Source organism: Camponotus vicinus, unplaced genomic scaffold (assembly GCF_025532165.1).
Source record: "Camponotus vicinus isolate PSW18456_S1 unplaced genomic scaffold, iyCamVici1.0 SCAF_14, whole genome shotgun sequence".
NCBI classification, from domain to species: domain Eukaryota; kingdom Metazoa; phylum Arthropoda; class Insecta; order Hymenoptera; family Formicidae; genus Camponotus; species Camponotus vicinus.
The window spans coordinates 12,618,350-12,632,717 of NW_028141950.1; the positions used below are offsets into that span (position 1 = coordinate 12,618,350).

Sequence of the window (14,368 nt, forward strand, 5' to 3'; positions counted from 1 at the left end):
TAAGAAAAAATATGGAATTGTTAATTGCAAATTACATATTTTTTCGAAACAATTTTGTGTTTTCTTTACACCAATTGATTCCTCTCATTATTTTGTACATAAAAGTATTAAGGTAAGATAATCGAAAAATGAATATTTTACTAGATATTTTATGGTTTATGTAAAATTAAGAAATTATTTCAAGCCTTATAACTCGAAAAGTACTTGATGAAAAAATACTTTATTATAGTGTTTTGGAAAGCTCTCGACATAAGCTATAAGAATATGCAATAAAAAATAGGTGGTTCCATTTAAGAAATTAAAGGTGTCCTTGACCTCACCTTAACGATGCCATCCAAGGTCAAACCAATGATACCATCTTATGTTCCCTTCAAAACCATACAATTTTTGTCGAAAACGTTTTTCTCTAAAATGCTTAGTTTTTGAAAAAAAGGGGTGTACGTGTGGTCTAGGACACCCTGTATATATATATATATATATATATATATATATATATATATATATATATATATATATATGTGCACAAAATGTCGGTAGCACCAGTGCTGTATAGCAAGGTGCTTACGTATATCAAATAAATTTTAATATAAATGAGAAATGACGAATTTGATATTCTCTCTCTCTCTCTCTCTCTCTCTCTCTCTCTCTCTCTCTCTCTCTCTATATATATATATATATATATATATATATATATATATATATATATATAGAGAGAGAGAGAGAGAGAGAGAGAGAGAGAGAGAGAGAGAGAGAGAGAGAATATCAAATTCGTCATTTCTCATTTATATTAAAATTTATTTGATATACGTAAGCACCTTGCTATACAGCACTGGTGCTACCGACATTTTGTGCACATTACACGGAATAGAACCAGAAATTGTGCACCTTATATGTTACCCTCTGAGAACATTCGTGCACCTTGGCTTCGTAGTTTAGGAACACGTTTTTAAGCTCCACAGAGGGCGTATCGCTTTCAGGGATCACCTAAAAACGGGCCATGACACCTCTCAGTCTTCTCTCTGATAGTACACTTGAGAGCTTGAGAGGATATTTCACGTTGACGTAGAATTGAAAAGAATGCAAATCGATATTGACAATTACGAGCAGTTGAGATACTCATCTAATCCTGTCGTACTACAATTAGATGATAATATGCAGTTGACATTGATAAATCTTCCTGATGTTTGCTTGGAGGCGATCCTGTCTAACCTTTCTTACGATGAGATTTCTCGATATAGAATTGTAAGATTATCCTTTAATATTTACAGGGAAGATTCTCTTTTGCTTATACTTTTAGTTGAAAAGCGTTTCAATCTTATGATTTTTTTCTTTTGGTTATAGGTTTGCAGGCAATTTAATCGGATTTGCAAGAAGCTACTCAATCGTGGTTTTAATCTGATGGAAAAATATCATGCACAGTGCCTTCGCGCGGTTAAAAGTAAGTTACCAAGGAGAGAATCGGAACGAAGAAGTCATCCTCTCGCGCGTCATTGTGATATATTAACAGCGATAGAAACAAGAATCTCTATGCTATCGATGACTTTCATTAAATATGTGGATCTGAATGTCTGTTGCTTTATTCCAGGAAAGGTAATTGATTTTCATGTTGTAAAAAGCATGGCAATCATAATCATTAATATGATAAATATTCGTATATAATTTAGAATAATTTTAGATTTTAATAAAAATATTAAATTGATTTCTTACGTAAAAACAAAAATTTGAAAAATAAATATTATTGCTTAATGTTATTAAGAAATAATTAAATCTTGAATATTAGGAATTTGTTATATTGACATAATACTGGTGATACATGTATACCACTATATGATATAAGCATATGCTGCATAATAGAAATAAAATATATAGAAATTTTGAAATATATTTTATAATATATATATCATTCCATATAAATTATACAATTCTAAATAAGTTTGTAGCTTTCCACATAAAGCGAAAGCATATTTGTACAATTTCATATTGGTTTGCAAGTTTCTCTGTAAGAAGTTTATACATGCTGTTCATTGCTTTCAGTGTGATAAGGCTATATGTACAATTCATCATGGATTTGTAATTTTTTATGCAAAACAAAGTCAATCCACATTACTCGTTGCCTTCAATGTAACAAGATGTTTGTGTATAATTTCTCATAGGTCTTCAACTTTCCACACAAAACGAAAGCCACCTATATTGCCTGATATTTTTAATATGATAAAGTATATGTTTGCACAATTTCACATAGGTAATTTTTTATGTTTAAAAAGTTTACTTTTGTATATATTTGAATTTCACATTATGTTGAAAGTTGTAAACATGTGGAATTATAGGATAAGTATAGACCTTGTCACACTGAAAACATTGGATCAAAGGGAATTTCGCTTTGCATGAAAAGTTACAAAGCTAAAAATATAAAATTGCACAATATTAGATCTTGTTACATTTGGACGTCGCTTTGCAGAAGGCTGCATCTCTCTCTCTCTTTCTCTCTCTCTCTCTCTCTCTCTCTCTCTCTCTCTCTATATATATATATATATATATATATATATATATATTGTTTTTTTTGTTTTTTTAAATAAAGCAGTAAAAAGTAAATCATGTGAAAGTGCCTATTTTCATTCAAGTTTTGTATACTTTTCTTTGAAGCACATTCTTACATTCTTTATAACTTAACACAGATATCTATACATTATAGTAGATTATCACCACATATGAAATTCATATAGTAAAAATTGATACAAGGGCAATCTAATTTGAGAGAATTTGATATGCTGTCTCTTTTAATAGATGATAATGATTGATAATAAACAACTTAAATTAAAAATAAAACAGTAACATACAGAATGAAGAAAAAAGATCGGAATCCCTGAATAACTCCGAAAATATGCAAGATAGAAAAAATTCCGATTTTTTCCGTATATACATATATATATCAAATATCAAAATATATAAAAATAAGATAATATACCAATGATTTGTAATGATATTTGGTTGAATAATTTCCCTTGCATCACTTTTATATAGAAGCTTATAATTGCTAATATTTGTTAATATGACAGATTTCTTAAACGTCTTTGAAAGTGTCATCTTTAATGCTTAGTAACTTTTTTTAACATAGAACAAATTACATGCCAAGAGGGATGATTTCTATTTTTCAAATCCTTTTTTTTTACATAAAAAGAAGTCGATGGAGTGTACTTTAAAATTAAAATTTATAATATAATAATTCTTTAAAAATATAATTTATAATTACATTTTTAAAGAATTATTTTATTAATCTACATATTTACTTTTATCTTAAAATAAATAAATATATATATATATATATATATATATTTATTTATTTATTTATTTATTTATTTATTTATTTATTTATTTTAAGGGTGGGCCATTTTAATCCGTCTACGGGAATATCTCCTCAGGTAGGGGCGATAGCGGAAAATGCCTCAGACAAAAGTTGTATGACTTGAAGGGGGCCATAAGATGGTGTCATTAGTTTGACCTTTAAAAGTCGTTTGAAGGTCACGTGAAGGTTACCTTCAATTTTTTAAGTGGAAACTCCTATTTTTATTACTTATTCTTGTAGCTTATCTCGAGAGCTTTCCAAAACACTATAATAAAGTATTTCTTCATTGAGTACTTTTCGAATTATGAGGCTTGAAATCATTTCTTAATTTTACATAAACCATAAAATATCTAGTAAAATATTCATTTTTCGATTATCTTACCTTAATACTTTTATGTATAAAATAATGAGAGGAATCAATTGGTGTAAAGAAAAAACAGTTGTTTTTAAGAAAAAATATGTAATTACAGTGTTTTGGAAAGCTCTCGGGATAAGCTACAAGAATAAGTAATAAAAAATAGGGGGTTCCATTTAAAAAATTACAGGTGACCTTCACGTGACCTTCAAATGACTTTTCAAGGTCAAACTAATGACACTATCTTATGGCCCCCTTCAAGCCATACAACTTTTGTCTGAGGCATTTTCCGCTATCGCCCCTACCTGAGGAGATATTCCCGTGGACGGATTAAAATGCCCCACCTTGTGTGTGTGTAAATATATATATATATATATATATATATATATATATATATATATATATATATATACAGGGTGTCCTAGACCACCCGTACACCCCTTTTCTTTCAAAAACTAAGCATTTTAGAGAAAAACGTTTTCAACAAAAATTGTATGGTTTTGAGGGGAACATAAGATGGTGTCATTGGTTTGATCTTGGATGGCATCGTTAAGGTGAGGTCAAGGACACCTTTAATTTGTTAAATGGAACCACCTATTTTTTATTGCATATTCTTATAGCTTATGTCGAGAGCTTTCCAAAACACTATAATAAAGTATTTTTTCATCAAGTACTTTTCGAGTTATAAGGCTTGAAATAATTTCTTAATTTTACATAAATCATAAAATATCTAGTAAAATATTCATTTTTCGATTATCTTACCTTAATACTTTTATGTACAAAATAATGAGAGGAATCGATTGGTGTAAAGAAAACACATAATTGTTTCGAAAAAAAAATGTAATTGTTAATTGCAAATTACATTTTTTTTTCGAAACAATTTTGTGTTTTCTTTACACCAATTAATTCCTCTCATTATTTTGTACATAAAAGTATTAAGATAATCGAAAAATGAATATTTTACTAGATATTTTATGGTTTATGTAAAATTAAGAAATTATTTCAAGCCTTATAACTCGAAAAGTACTTGATGAAAAAATACTTTATTATAGTATTTTGGAAAGCTCTCGACATAAGCTATAAGAATATGCAATAAAAAATAGGTAGTTCCATTTAAGAAATTAAAGGTGTCCTTGACCTCACCTTAACGATGCCATCCAAGGTCAAACCAATGACACCATCTTATGTTCCCCTCAAAACAATTTTTGTCGAAAACGTTTTTCTCTAAAATGCTTAGTTTTTGAAAGAAAAGTAGTGTACGGGTGGTCTAGGACACCCTGTATACAGGGTGAGCCATTTTAATTAACGCATGCAATTATTTCGGAAACAAAGCATTTTAGAGAAAAATGTTTCAGACAAAAGTTTTATGGTTTCGAGGGGGCCATAAGATGGTATCATTGGTTTGACACTGAAGAGTCATTTGAAGGTTACGTGAAGGTCACTTCAATTTTTTTAAATGGAACACCCTATATATTTTTACACATTCTTGTAGCTTATCTCGAGAGCTTTCCAAAACACTATAATTAAGTACCTTTTCGTTAAGTACTTTTTGAGTTATGAGGCTTGAAATAATTTCTTAATTTTACATAAATCGTAAAATATCTTGTAAAATATTCATTTTTCGATTATCTTACCTTAATAATTTTACGTACAAAATAATGAGAGGAATCAATTGGTGTAAAGAAAACACATAGTTGTTTTTAAGAAAAAATATGGAATTGTTAATTGCAAATTACATATTTTTTCTTCAAAACAACTATGTGTTTTCTTTACACCAATCGATTTCTCACATTATTTTGTGCATAAATGTATTAAGGTAAGATTATCGAAAAATGAATATTTTACAAGATATTTTACGGTTTATGTAAAATTAAGAAATTATTTCAAGCCTCATAACTCGAAAAATACTTAATGAAAAAATATTACCATAAAGCCATACAACTTATATCTGAAACATTTTTCGATTTAGTGCAGTGTTTCTGAGATATTTGCGTGTATTGATTAAATTGGTCTACCCTGTATATATATTTATAATGTTGTATAATTAAAAAAAAAATTTATTCTATAAATTTTGCATGCATCTTATTTATACTTATCATTGTTAAATAAGTATATTGTAATCAGGTAATTGATGAGATTTTTCGTGTCCTTCGATTAATTCGAGAAACAAAGACACCACCAAGAGCACACGAGATACTTCAAGAGTTGCGAGATATAAGCAGTATGGCCATGGAACACTTTGATGAAAAGATTTTGCCAGATTTAAAACATAATATTTGCACATCTATGATTGGAACTGTGAATTCATATGATATACCTGGTGGAGTCATGATCTCTCCTAGTAGAAATAACTCTGCACTGCCACATTGTAACAATTATAGTTCAAACTGCTCAGAAAAACTTAATCAGACTTTTAAAAAAATTAACGATCGTATAAAAAAGAACAAGATATTCTTCTCGTCTGTAAAAAATCAAATGAGTAGAATAAAGCTCAGAATGCAAAGGCAAGACCATCAGATACGAATGCAAAACTTGAAATTGCAGAAACAAGTAAAAAAGATACACGATCAAGACATGCAGTTAGCTGAGATGCGGAAACATCTTGAGGAATGGGAGCAGAAAATGGTCGATTTAACTACTGAACTAAGTCGAGCACGAGAAGAAACTCAAAACCCTGACTCATTAGAAAATCGTAAGCGAAAAGCACATATTGATATTATCAATGCTGATGTCGAAACACTTCAACAGACGAATGAATTACATGCCAAGAAACGCAAACTAATAGTAGAAAGAAAATCATCGAGTGATGCACAAGATATGAAGTTCAAAAAATTTATGTCGGAATTACTTGCGAAAAGTGCGTTAGATAAATACCTCGTTGGTCCATCGTGTTCGCGCTAATTTGGCTTTTCTATATTAATATTCTAATATGACAATTTTTGCAGAATTATTATATTATTATATTCTTTGTATAAAACATTTTTCAATTGTTATAACAAAATAGATATAGCAGTCAGAGATAAAAATATCTAAATCTATTTCATCCAGTTATTTGCTATTTTTAAATCGATTATAAGTTTAAGCAAAAAAAATGACTCTTTGTTCAATTAAATTACTTTTTATTTTATTATAGGATTAATATATTGTACAAAACTAATGTATCCAGCCAAATTCATAAAGTTTTACTGTAAGATTTCTATATGCGCGCGATATAATTCTAATAGAATATTATAAGAAAAAAATTATCTTATTGATTGATATCAAGGAAAATATTATTTTATTATGCATTTATCACAAGGAACTAGAGAGCAAGGACAATAAATTATACATTACACACATACAATGATATAATAATGTACATTTCCTTAAAATAATATTATGAGTTGGTCAAAAAATTCATTCAGTTTTATTGGCAGAAATTAAAAATTAAATATTAAAATGTAACTTGCACAATAAATAAGTATTAAGATGTAATTTTAATCAATAATGTTTGTATCACTTTTTTGGACAATGTCGAGGCATCTTTTGAGTGACTTTATTAAAACTATTAGTATATAATTGAATCGGTTTTTCATTAAAGAAATTATCAAGGAAAATTCTGACTGCCTTCAAAGATTAAAATTCTTTATGCAATATTAGAAACTTATTGATTGGGAATTTGATTAGGATATTTTACTTCACTCGCCATATTTTTGATATTGCACTTTCAGATTACTACATTATTTGCTTTGAAATAGTTTGAATGGTAAATAATACCAACCTTTGAAGTCAAAATTTATCTTAAAAATTTCTTGAAATGAAAAGCTAATTCAATTCTATACTAATTTTATACTAATGGAATAATGAAGCTATCTGAAAGATGATTTGACATTGTCCAAAAAAGTAATATACATTATTAATTAAAAGTACATCTTAATATTTAATGTTGGAGTTTTAATTTTTATGAAGAAATTGAACCAACCCATACAATATTATTTTAAAGAGATAATATTTTAATCATTGCAAAGTTAATTTTATTTTATCGGTATATGCTCTTTTAATATGTATATAACTGGTTTTATTATAGTATTAATTTTGTTTTTATGTTATGTATATAGTTATATTATTAATATATAAAAAAGACTGTAATTCATATTAAACATTAATCATACACAATTTAACACTTGGCATTTTTTATCGATTTATATAATGCGTAACTCATGATACACGATTTTATAGGTATATCTAGAATGAAAAAAAAAAGAAATATTTTTCTTTCAATTTGTCTTTCAAATATATGTATAAAGTAATTTATAAATAATTTATTTGCATAAAAAGAAAAATATATATCCTCGATAAATTATCATTGTAAGATTAACTTGGAAATAGAAAAAAGATAGATAGGATAGATTTTAAAGATATATAGCCAAAATATTTTACATTAATCAATTTGAAATTAACATATTTATATTTGCGATATCAAATACAAAATTTTCTAAGTTTGCATACATAAACAGATTTGATCATATTTATTATACTAAAATTTAATAAACTATGTATATAATTTTCTTCCTACATTACATTATTACAATTATTATAATTATTATTAATTTTAATTATTAAAGATATATGATTTAAAATAATTTTTTACCAAAAAGTCAATTTGTTAATGTACTTTTAAATCTGTTTTTTTTTTCTTTGGTTTTATGAGATAGAAATTCCGTTTCTTCTACTTCAATGTCTTGTTCCTAAAAAAACAAATAAATACTTTTATACAAAAAATAATGCAATATAAGTAAATCATCAATTTCAGTCAAATAAAATTACTTATATTAGTTTTATTTTTTTATACAAACTTTTTGCTCTATAACTTGCAATGATTTAATAGGTGGCAAATTTAAAATTTTCTCGTAAATTGATATATATGCATTTCGCATATAATTTTGTTGTCGATCGCAAATGTTTCTTTTCGTATTATGCTTTTCCACTTCAGGTAAGACATAATTATAGATCATATCCATTACCAACTTCTTTTCTGCCAACTTATCCATGCTGTGAAAATGGTCGCCTTTTATATACATATGTTGCTTTTTAATGATATGGTAAACTTGCTTATATCTATGGTTACCAATCTTGTTTTTCCAAGGTATGTTTTGATATATTATCTTTATCGTAAAGATGTAAGACTTGTTCTTTAGCTGTTTTATCTGACATCCAATTAACACCCTCTCTTATAATGTCTTCCAAGTGAACTTCTATCGAGTCCTGATTTACTTTTACGATTTGTTTGAACATTTCGTCGAATTCTCGTCGTCGATTACGTTCTAATTGCCGTTTACCAGCTTCAGCAGCTTCCCTCATACATCTTTCTCTTTCGGCAAGTAAAACAAAAGCATGAGCTCTACGCTCGTCCTCTAATCTCATTAGTTCCTGAAAATGATGAAAGGGTGCGAGCAAATTATTTTAATACGAAAATTATAAAACTTACTTTGCTAAGAAAATCTAATGTTCCATAAATTGTTTTTCCTTCCAAAGAATTGAGAATCTCATATAAACGATTTTCTTGTATTAATTGATCGTTTTGTAGCTCAATCATACGTATCTTTTTCTGATCTTTTTGTTCATCCTGCTGTTCCAGAGTCTGAGTCGAATGTAATTCTTCGATCAGTTCTTTATATCTATCGCGACCTTCATACATCTATAAAATTTTATTTTTCTTTTTTTATTAATATAATATAATTATAGAAAAATGTCTAATCCCCTCCCCCCTAATAAACACTATTAATATCATATAAAAGCAATAAAATGGAATATTATAAGTAATTCAGTAAACACTGCTTATTGCAGTAATATAGTGTGAAGTAACAAATAATATAATGCAAGTTGCATATATTATATAAATATATCATACGTATTATTTTACAACATTATAACAGTAATGGAACAGAATATATTATTGCAATATAATAGTGTTATATACGTGTTCTTACATTTGCCGCTACGCGACTAAACTATAGTTTATAAATATTTATAAATCTATAGATTTAATAACTCGTTTAATTTCTAATCATGAATTGAATATAAAGCTTACAAAAGCCTGATATTCTAATATATTTTAGTTCTAAAGTATCAGTTATAAAGTAATATCTTTTCTTTTATCATAATTTATAATAAACTGACTTAATTTAAAGTAATTTGTTTAATAATCTGCATCTTTATTAGAGTTCAGAATATTAAACAGATTATTTGAAATTAGATGGATAAGAGAAATAGTCCATTTACTAATAATAATACATATATTAAAGCCCATACAGCAATAATACATATATTAAAGCCCATACGGCAATATTGCAATGTTGTTGCAATGTTACAACAATATTAATAATATTGCTGCAATATTCTGTGCTGTATGGGAGAATTCTTAATGCCGAATGTAAAATAGTCGTATAGATTATCGAGATAGTCATTATTTAATAAGAAACAATAAAAAATATTAATAGATGTTTTTTTACAAACGATTAATAGATTTTTAAATAAACGTCTTAGAGATTTAATTTAAAGGATTTAAAGATCTCTTAGAGAAAATCTAGAGAGAGATACGGGATGAGGATTAGATGATAGGGCGCTGTAATCGTGTAAGAGTTCGCCGTTCAGTTTAGGATTCCCTTAACATCTTAACGCAATTTTACAGCAATAATGCTGCAAAATTTCGCAACCGATTTACAATATTATAATGTTTCAATGAAATTATTCTACAATATATCTGGAATCCTTTTGCTGTATGAAATATTCAGAATCCCTTGTTGGAATTATAACTGAGAAATTAAATTGACAAAAAAGAGATATATTTTGGATCTTATATTTTCATCCGTCCTTTATATCTATTTCATGATGAAAAAGATTGAATACGAGTTAATTTTTCTGTCTGGTTTAGCCGCATAGCGACAAATGTAAGACTGTACATGACAACTTTTAAGTGTAAGTGTATATGACAATTTAAAAAAAAAAGTTAAAAAAAAGGTGCCAAGTACAGAAATACTGCACACATATAGCACAAAAGCTTGCATCAATATTGGCGTAATGTTACCACATTGCTCATCGCAATGTAATGTTGCAGAAATATTGCAAAGACATTATTTTGTAATATTACTTCGGCAATATTGCAGCAACATTTTAAAATAGCGAAAATACCCAGCTAACCATTTCTGTGAATGCAAATGCAGGCAACATATTCTGTTTATCAAAAGGCTGCAGATGAGAAACATACTTTGTCATTGTCGTTTGAAGATACTGCGAACACAATTCCAGCAAATATTCATCAATATCTCTCAGACAGACTACATGACAAAGTGGCAGTAAACAGCAAGCAGATCTGTAGAAAGTGGTGATGGCAGAAATGCAGCAAATCTGTTGAAACGTCATTTTGCAAAAAGCACGCAGACATGCCAAAAGTAGTTTGAAGATTTATTTCTGTTCACTATTTTAATTACAGGATGTTGATAAATCTGCTCTCGGTTTGTTGCGTTCATCTGTTATCGCATTGTTAGTGACACATCTGCTGCTGTGTGTGTGTGTGTGTGTGTGTGTGTGTGTGTGTGTGTGTGTGTGTGATATTGTACACAATTTAACGTCAGAATGCGATTTCAACTTTTGATTGTAATTGGAGCGTACTCAAGGACACAGTAGGCCCTGGATTTGACAACTTCGTTCGGCAGAAAATTGTTTTCCGCTTGCTAGCAATCCGCAAACATGGTTAGCTGGGTATATAATATAGTGTATGACACGTATTTCTTCACTTGCCGCTACGCTGCGACACCAAATTTAATTAACTCACATTCAAATTTTCATCTAAAATGGATAAAGTCTACAAAGGACTAGTACTAACAAGGGAAGTGCACGAAGTGTTAATCGCGAATGGATATGTGTTATATATCGTTTGAAAGGTCTTGTCAAGCTGAATTCATGTGTGCAATATTTCGCTTGAATGGCGCCTTTAGAGGGCGCTATGCGCAATGTAAGTTATAGAGCTAGGCTGGCTCCCCTACTCCGAAATATCAAGTAGCGGCCACAATTAATAAACATACCAATGCTCAGGGTTGCAAATAATTAATTAATTTCGTCATTTAATTAATCATTTAATTAATAATTAAGTTTTAATTATCAATTAAACTAGCCCGTAATTGATAATTGAAACGACGGTTTCAATTATAGGAAAATTTAATTTGTAATTGAAAGTTTTAATTATCAATTAAATTTGTCAATAATTTTAATTGATAATTAAAAAACAAAGGTTATTATTTAATTATAGGAATTTTTAAGTTGTAATTAAAATTTTTAATTAATTATTAAAAATCATATAATTTAAAAAATTTGCAACCCTGCCAATGCTATGTACTAGCACTGCCCACTACTATCAACTAATGTGACACCAAGTCTCATAAGTTTTTTTCCTTTTGGGAAGTCAGCTGTAAACCCAATTTCTGATTTCATAGCATACATTACGTTTTTTGAAATAAAAAAGCTCTATTTACTTTCCAAGTGCAGATTTTCAAAGCTTTAAAACTTTAATAAAGCTTTAAAGCTTTAATACCAGATTTGTTCGTATATTTTTTGTATTTTTTCTTTTTTTGCGTTATTGCTGTTTCTTTGTTTTTTATATTCTGCAAAATGGCTATTAGGGCATTAAAAGTATTTGAACTTCTCAAGCAGAAACTTGTAAATTATGCCACTATTGAGGGCAACCCATCTCGTAAAGAGATTCAATTAGCGGAGAGAATCATGTCCATGGTCAATTCCATAGATAATGAAGACCAATTTGAGTTTGAAATAATTAGAGATGTATATACTGATACCATTTTTGAAAATGACAAAGTGGAGCCAATTTATGAAGAAGAAAGCTTATTTTCAACGAAGCTTACCTCTTGAATATGCGCGGCGTGTTGTAGAAACATGTAAAGAACATCCAAAATGGTCTTTTAATACAATTAAAGCTCGATTCCCTAAAATAAAACATCCTATTTACATAAGTAGATGCAAAGAATATGTTGAACAGCAGGGTACACATCGGGAAAAATGGTTATCTACAACAAAATATTGTTTACAGCAGTTCATGCAGGCCCGCTTGGAAGGAATTCCAGTTCATGATCAAACTATTCGACGGTGGGTTTTGTACCATGCTAAAATAATTGGATTAACAGATTTCAAAGCGTCGTTGCAATGGGTCAATAAATTTAAGGAAAGTTTTGGTTTTTCATCTAGAAAAATCTGTTTATTTACTTCTGTCAAGAAACAATGTGAAGCCGAGTAAACTATGAATAAAGGCGTTGAATTTCATCTCGATTTTGTTGATAATATTTATTCAAATTTTGATGCAAATGAAATATTCAATACCGATCAATCAGGATTTAACTACACGCCACTTTCTAATCGCACACTATCAATAAAAAATGAAAAAATTACAACAGTTGTGATCCCTCAATTAAATACTTGAACTCATTCTTATACTATTCAACCGGTTCTTTCTATGGAGGGAAAATTGATGTCATCAATGCTGATTTGTCTCCAGGAAGTTAATGGTCAATTTCCTACGACCATACAACTTCCCAATTACGAAAATCTCGTAATTCGATATTCCAAATCTGGCAAATTAAACAAGGAGCTTGTAAGAGACTTCTTTCAAAATGTTTTTAAACTCATTGTTGAACAAAATCCAGGAAAAAAGACTGTTCTAGTTGTAGATTCGTGGGACGCTCAAAAGTCGGACAAACTTTATCAAGATGATAATGTTACTGTTTTATTAAAAGTTTTACCAGAAGGTTCAACAGGTTTCATGCAACCACTCGATATATTTTGTTTTCATCAATGGAAAGATTTTATCAAATGTTTCACGGAACACGCTTTTTTTACAGGAAATCACTCTTTTGCACAGACGTGAAAATATATTAAAAATCCACAGCTTGATTTTAAACCAATTTCAATCTCCAGTCTATCAACCGATGTTCAGGTATGCATGGTTTAAAGGCGGGTTTGATGTTCCGTATATAGAGTTCAAAGGATTGAAAGATATAAACTTTTCTTTTGAAGAACCCATTTGTCAGATTTGTAATCAAAATCCTACTTGCATCAAGTGCTCATATGATTTTTGTAGTAAATCTCTTTGCTACAATTGCTTTTTTGAACATTACCATTACCATTAGTTTTGCAGCTCTTTTTTCGTTTTATTTTTGTTTCTAAAATAAAAAATGGAATATATATTTTTGTAAAATTTTAATATTATTAGTTTCTTGGTTTTCTTTTTTCTTTACTTTATTTTTGTTTTTAAGATAAAATAAAAAGTGCAATTTATGTTATATTAAATAAAGTATCTTATTACTAATAACTTTTTGATTTTTTGGGCTTTTTGTACTTTTAAAATAAAATAGAAAATGCAATTTATGTTGTATTAAATAAAATATCCTAAATAAAACTTATACAGTTGAAACTTTATACTACTAGAGACCTTTTATTTAATACCATTTTTGAAGCAAAAACTCCAATCAGCTTTTATAAAAACCCAAATAATTATATAATTTATATTGCGCATAGCGCCCTCTAAAGGCGCCATTCAAGCGAAATATTGCACACATGAATTCAGCTTGACAAGACCTTTCAAACGATATATAATACATATCCATTTGCGATTAACACTTCGT

The 14,368-nt window shown here is 28.6% G+C and overlaps 2 protein-coding genes across 7 annotated transcripts in view; one reads left to right on the forward strand and one right to left on the reverse strand.

Annotated features, from left to right (window-relative positions):
- Nucleotides 1-880: 880 nt before the first annotated feature.
- Pall (F-box protein pallbearer) lies at nt 881-7,838 on the forward strand. The gene is made up of 3 exons (XM_083089495.1): nt 881-1,242; nt 1,342-1,590; nt 5,823-7,838. Exons 1-3 carry the CDS (start codon nt 1,078-1,080, stop codon nt 6,597-6,599), a joined length of 1,191 nt encoding a protein of 396 aa, XP_082945621.1. The 5' UTR covers nt 881-1,077; the 3' UTR covers nt 6,600-7,838.
- Nucleotides 7,839-8,139: 301 nt separating this feature from the next.
- Nucleotides 8,140-14,368, reverse strand: part of LOC145965809 (cilia- and flagella-associated protein 91) — a 174,982-nt gene continuing 168,753 nt past the window's right edge. For 4 of the 6 annotated variants that reach the window (XM_083089499.1, XM_083089502.1, XM_083089501.1 and 1 more), the window contains 4 exons: nt 9,166-9,375; nt 8,806-9,107; nt 8,534-8,729; nt 8,140-8,425 (listed from right to left, as the gene is read on the reverse strand). In XM_083089499.1, coding sequence (XP_082945625.1) covers nt 8,336-8,425; nt 8,534-8,729; nt 8,806-9,107; nt 9,166-9,375 — 798 coding nt within the window. In that variant the 3' untranslated portion in view covers nt 8,140-8,335. The remainder of the gene's footprint in view (nt 8,426-8,533; nt 8,730-8,805; nt 9,108-9,165; nt 9,376-14,368) is intronic. The other 2 variants (XM_083089503.1, XM_083089504.1) reach the window with 2 other exon arrangements.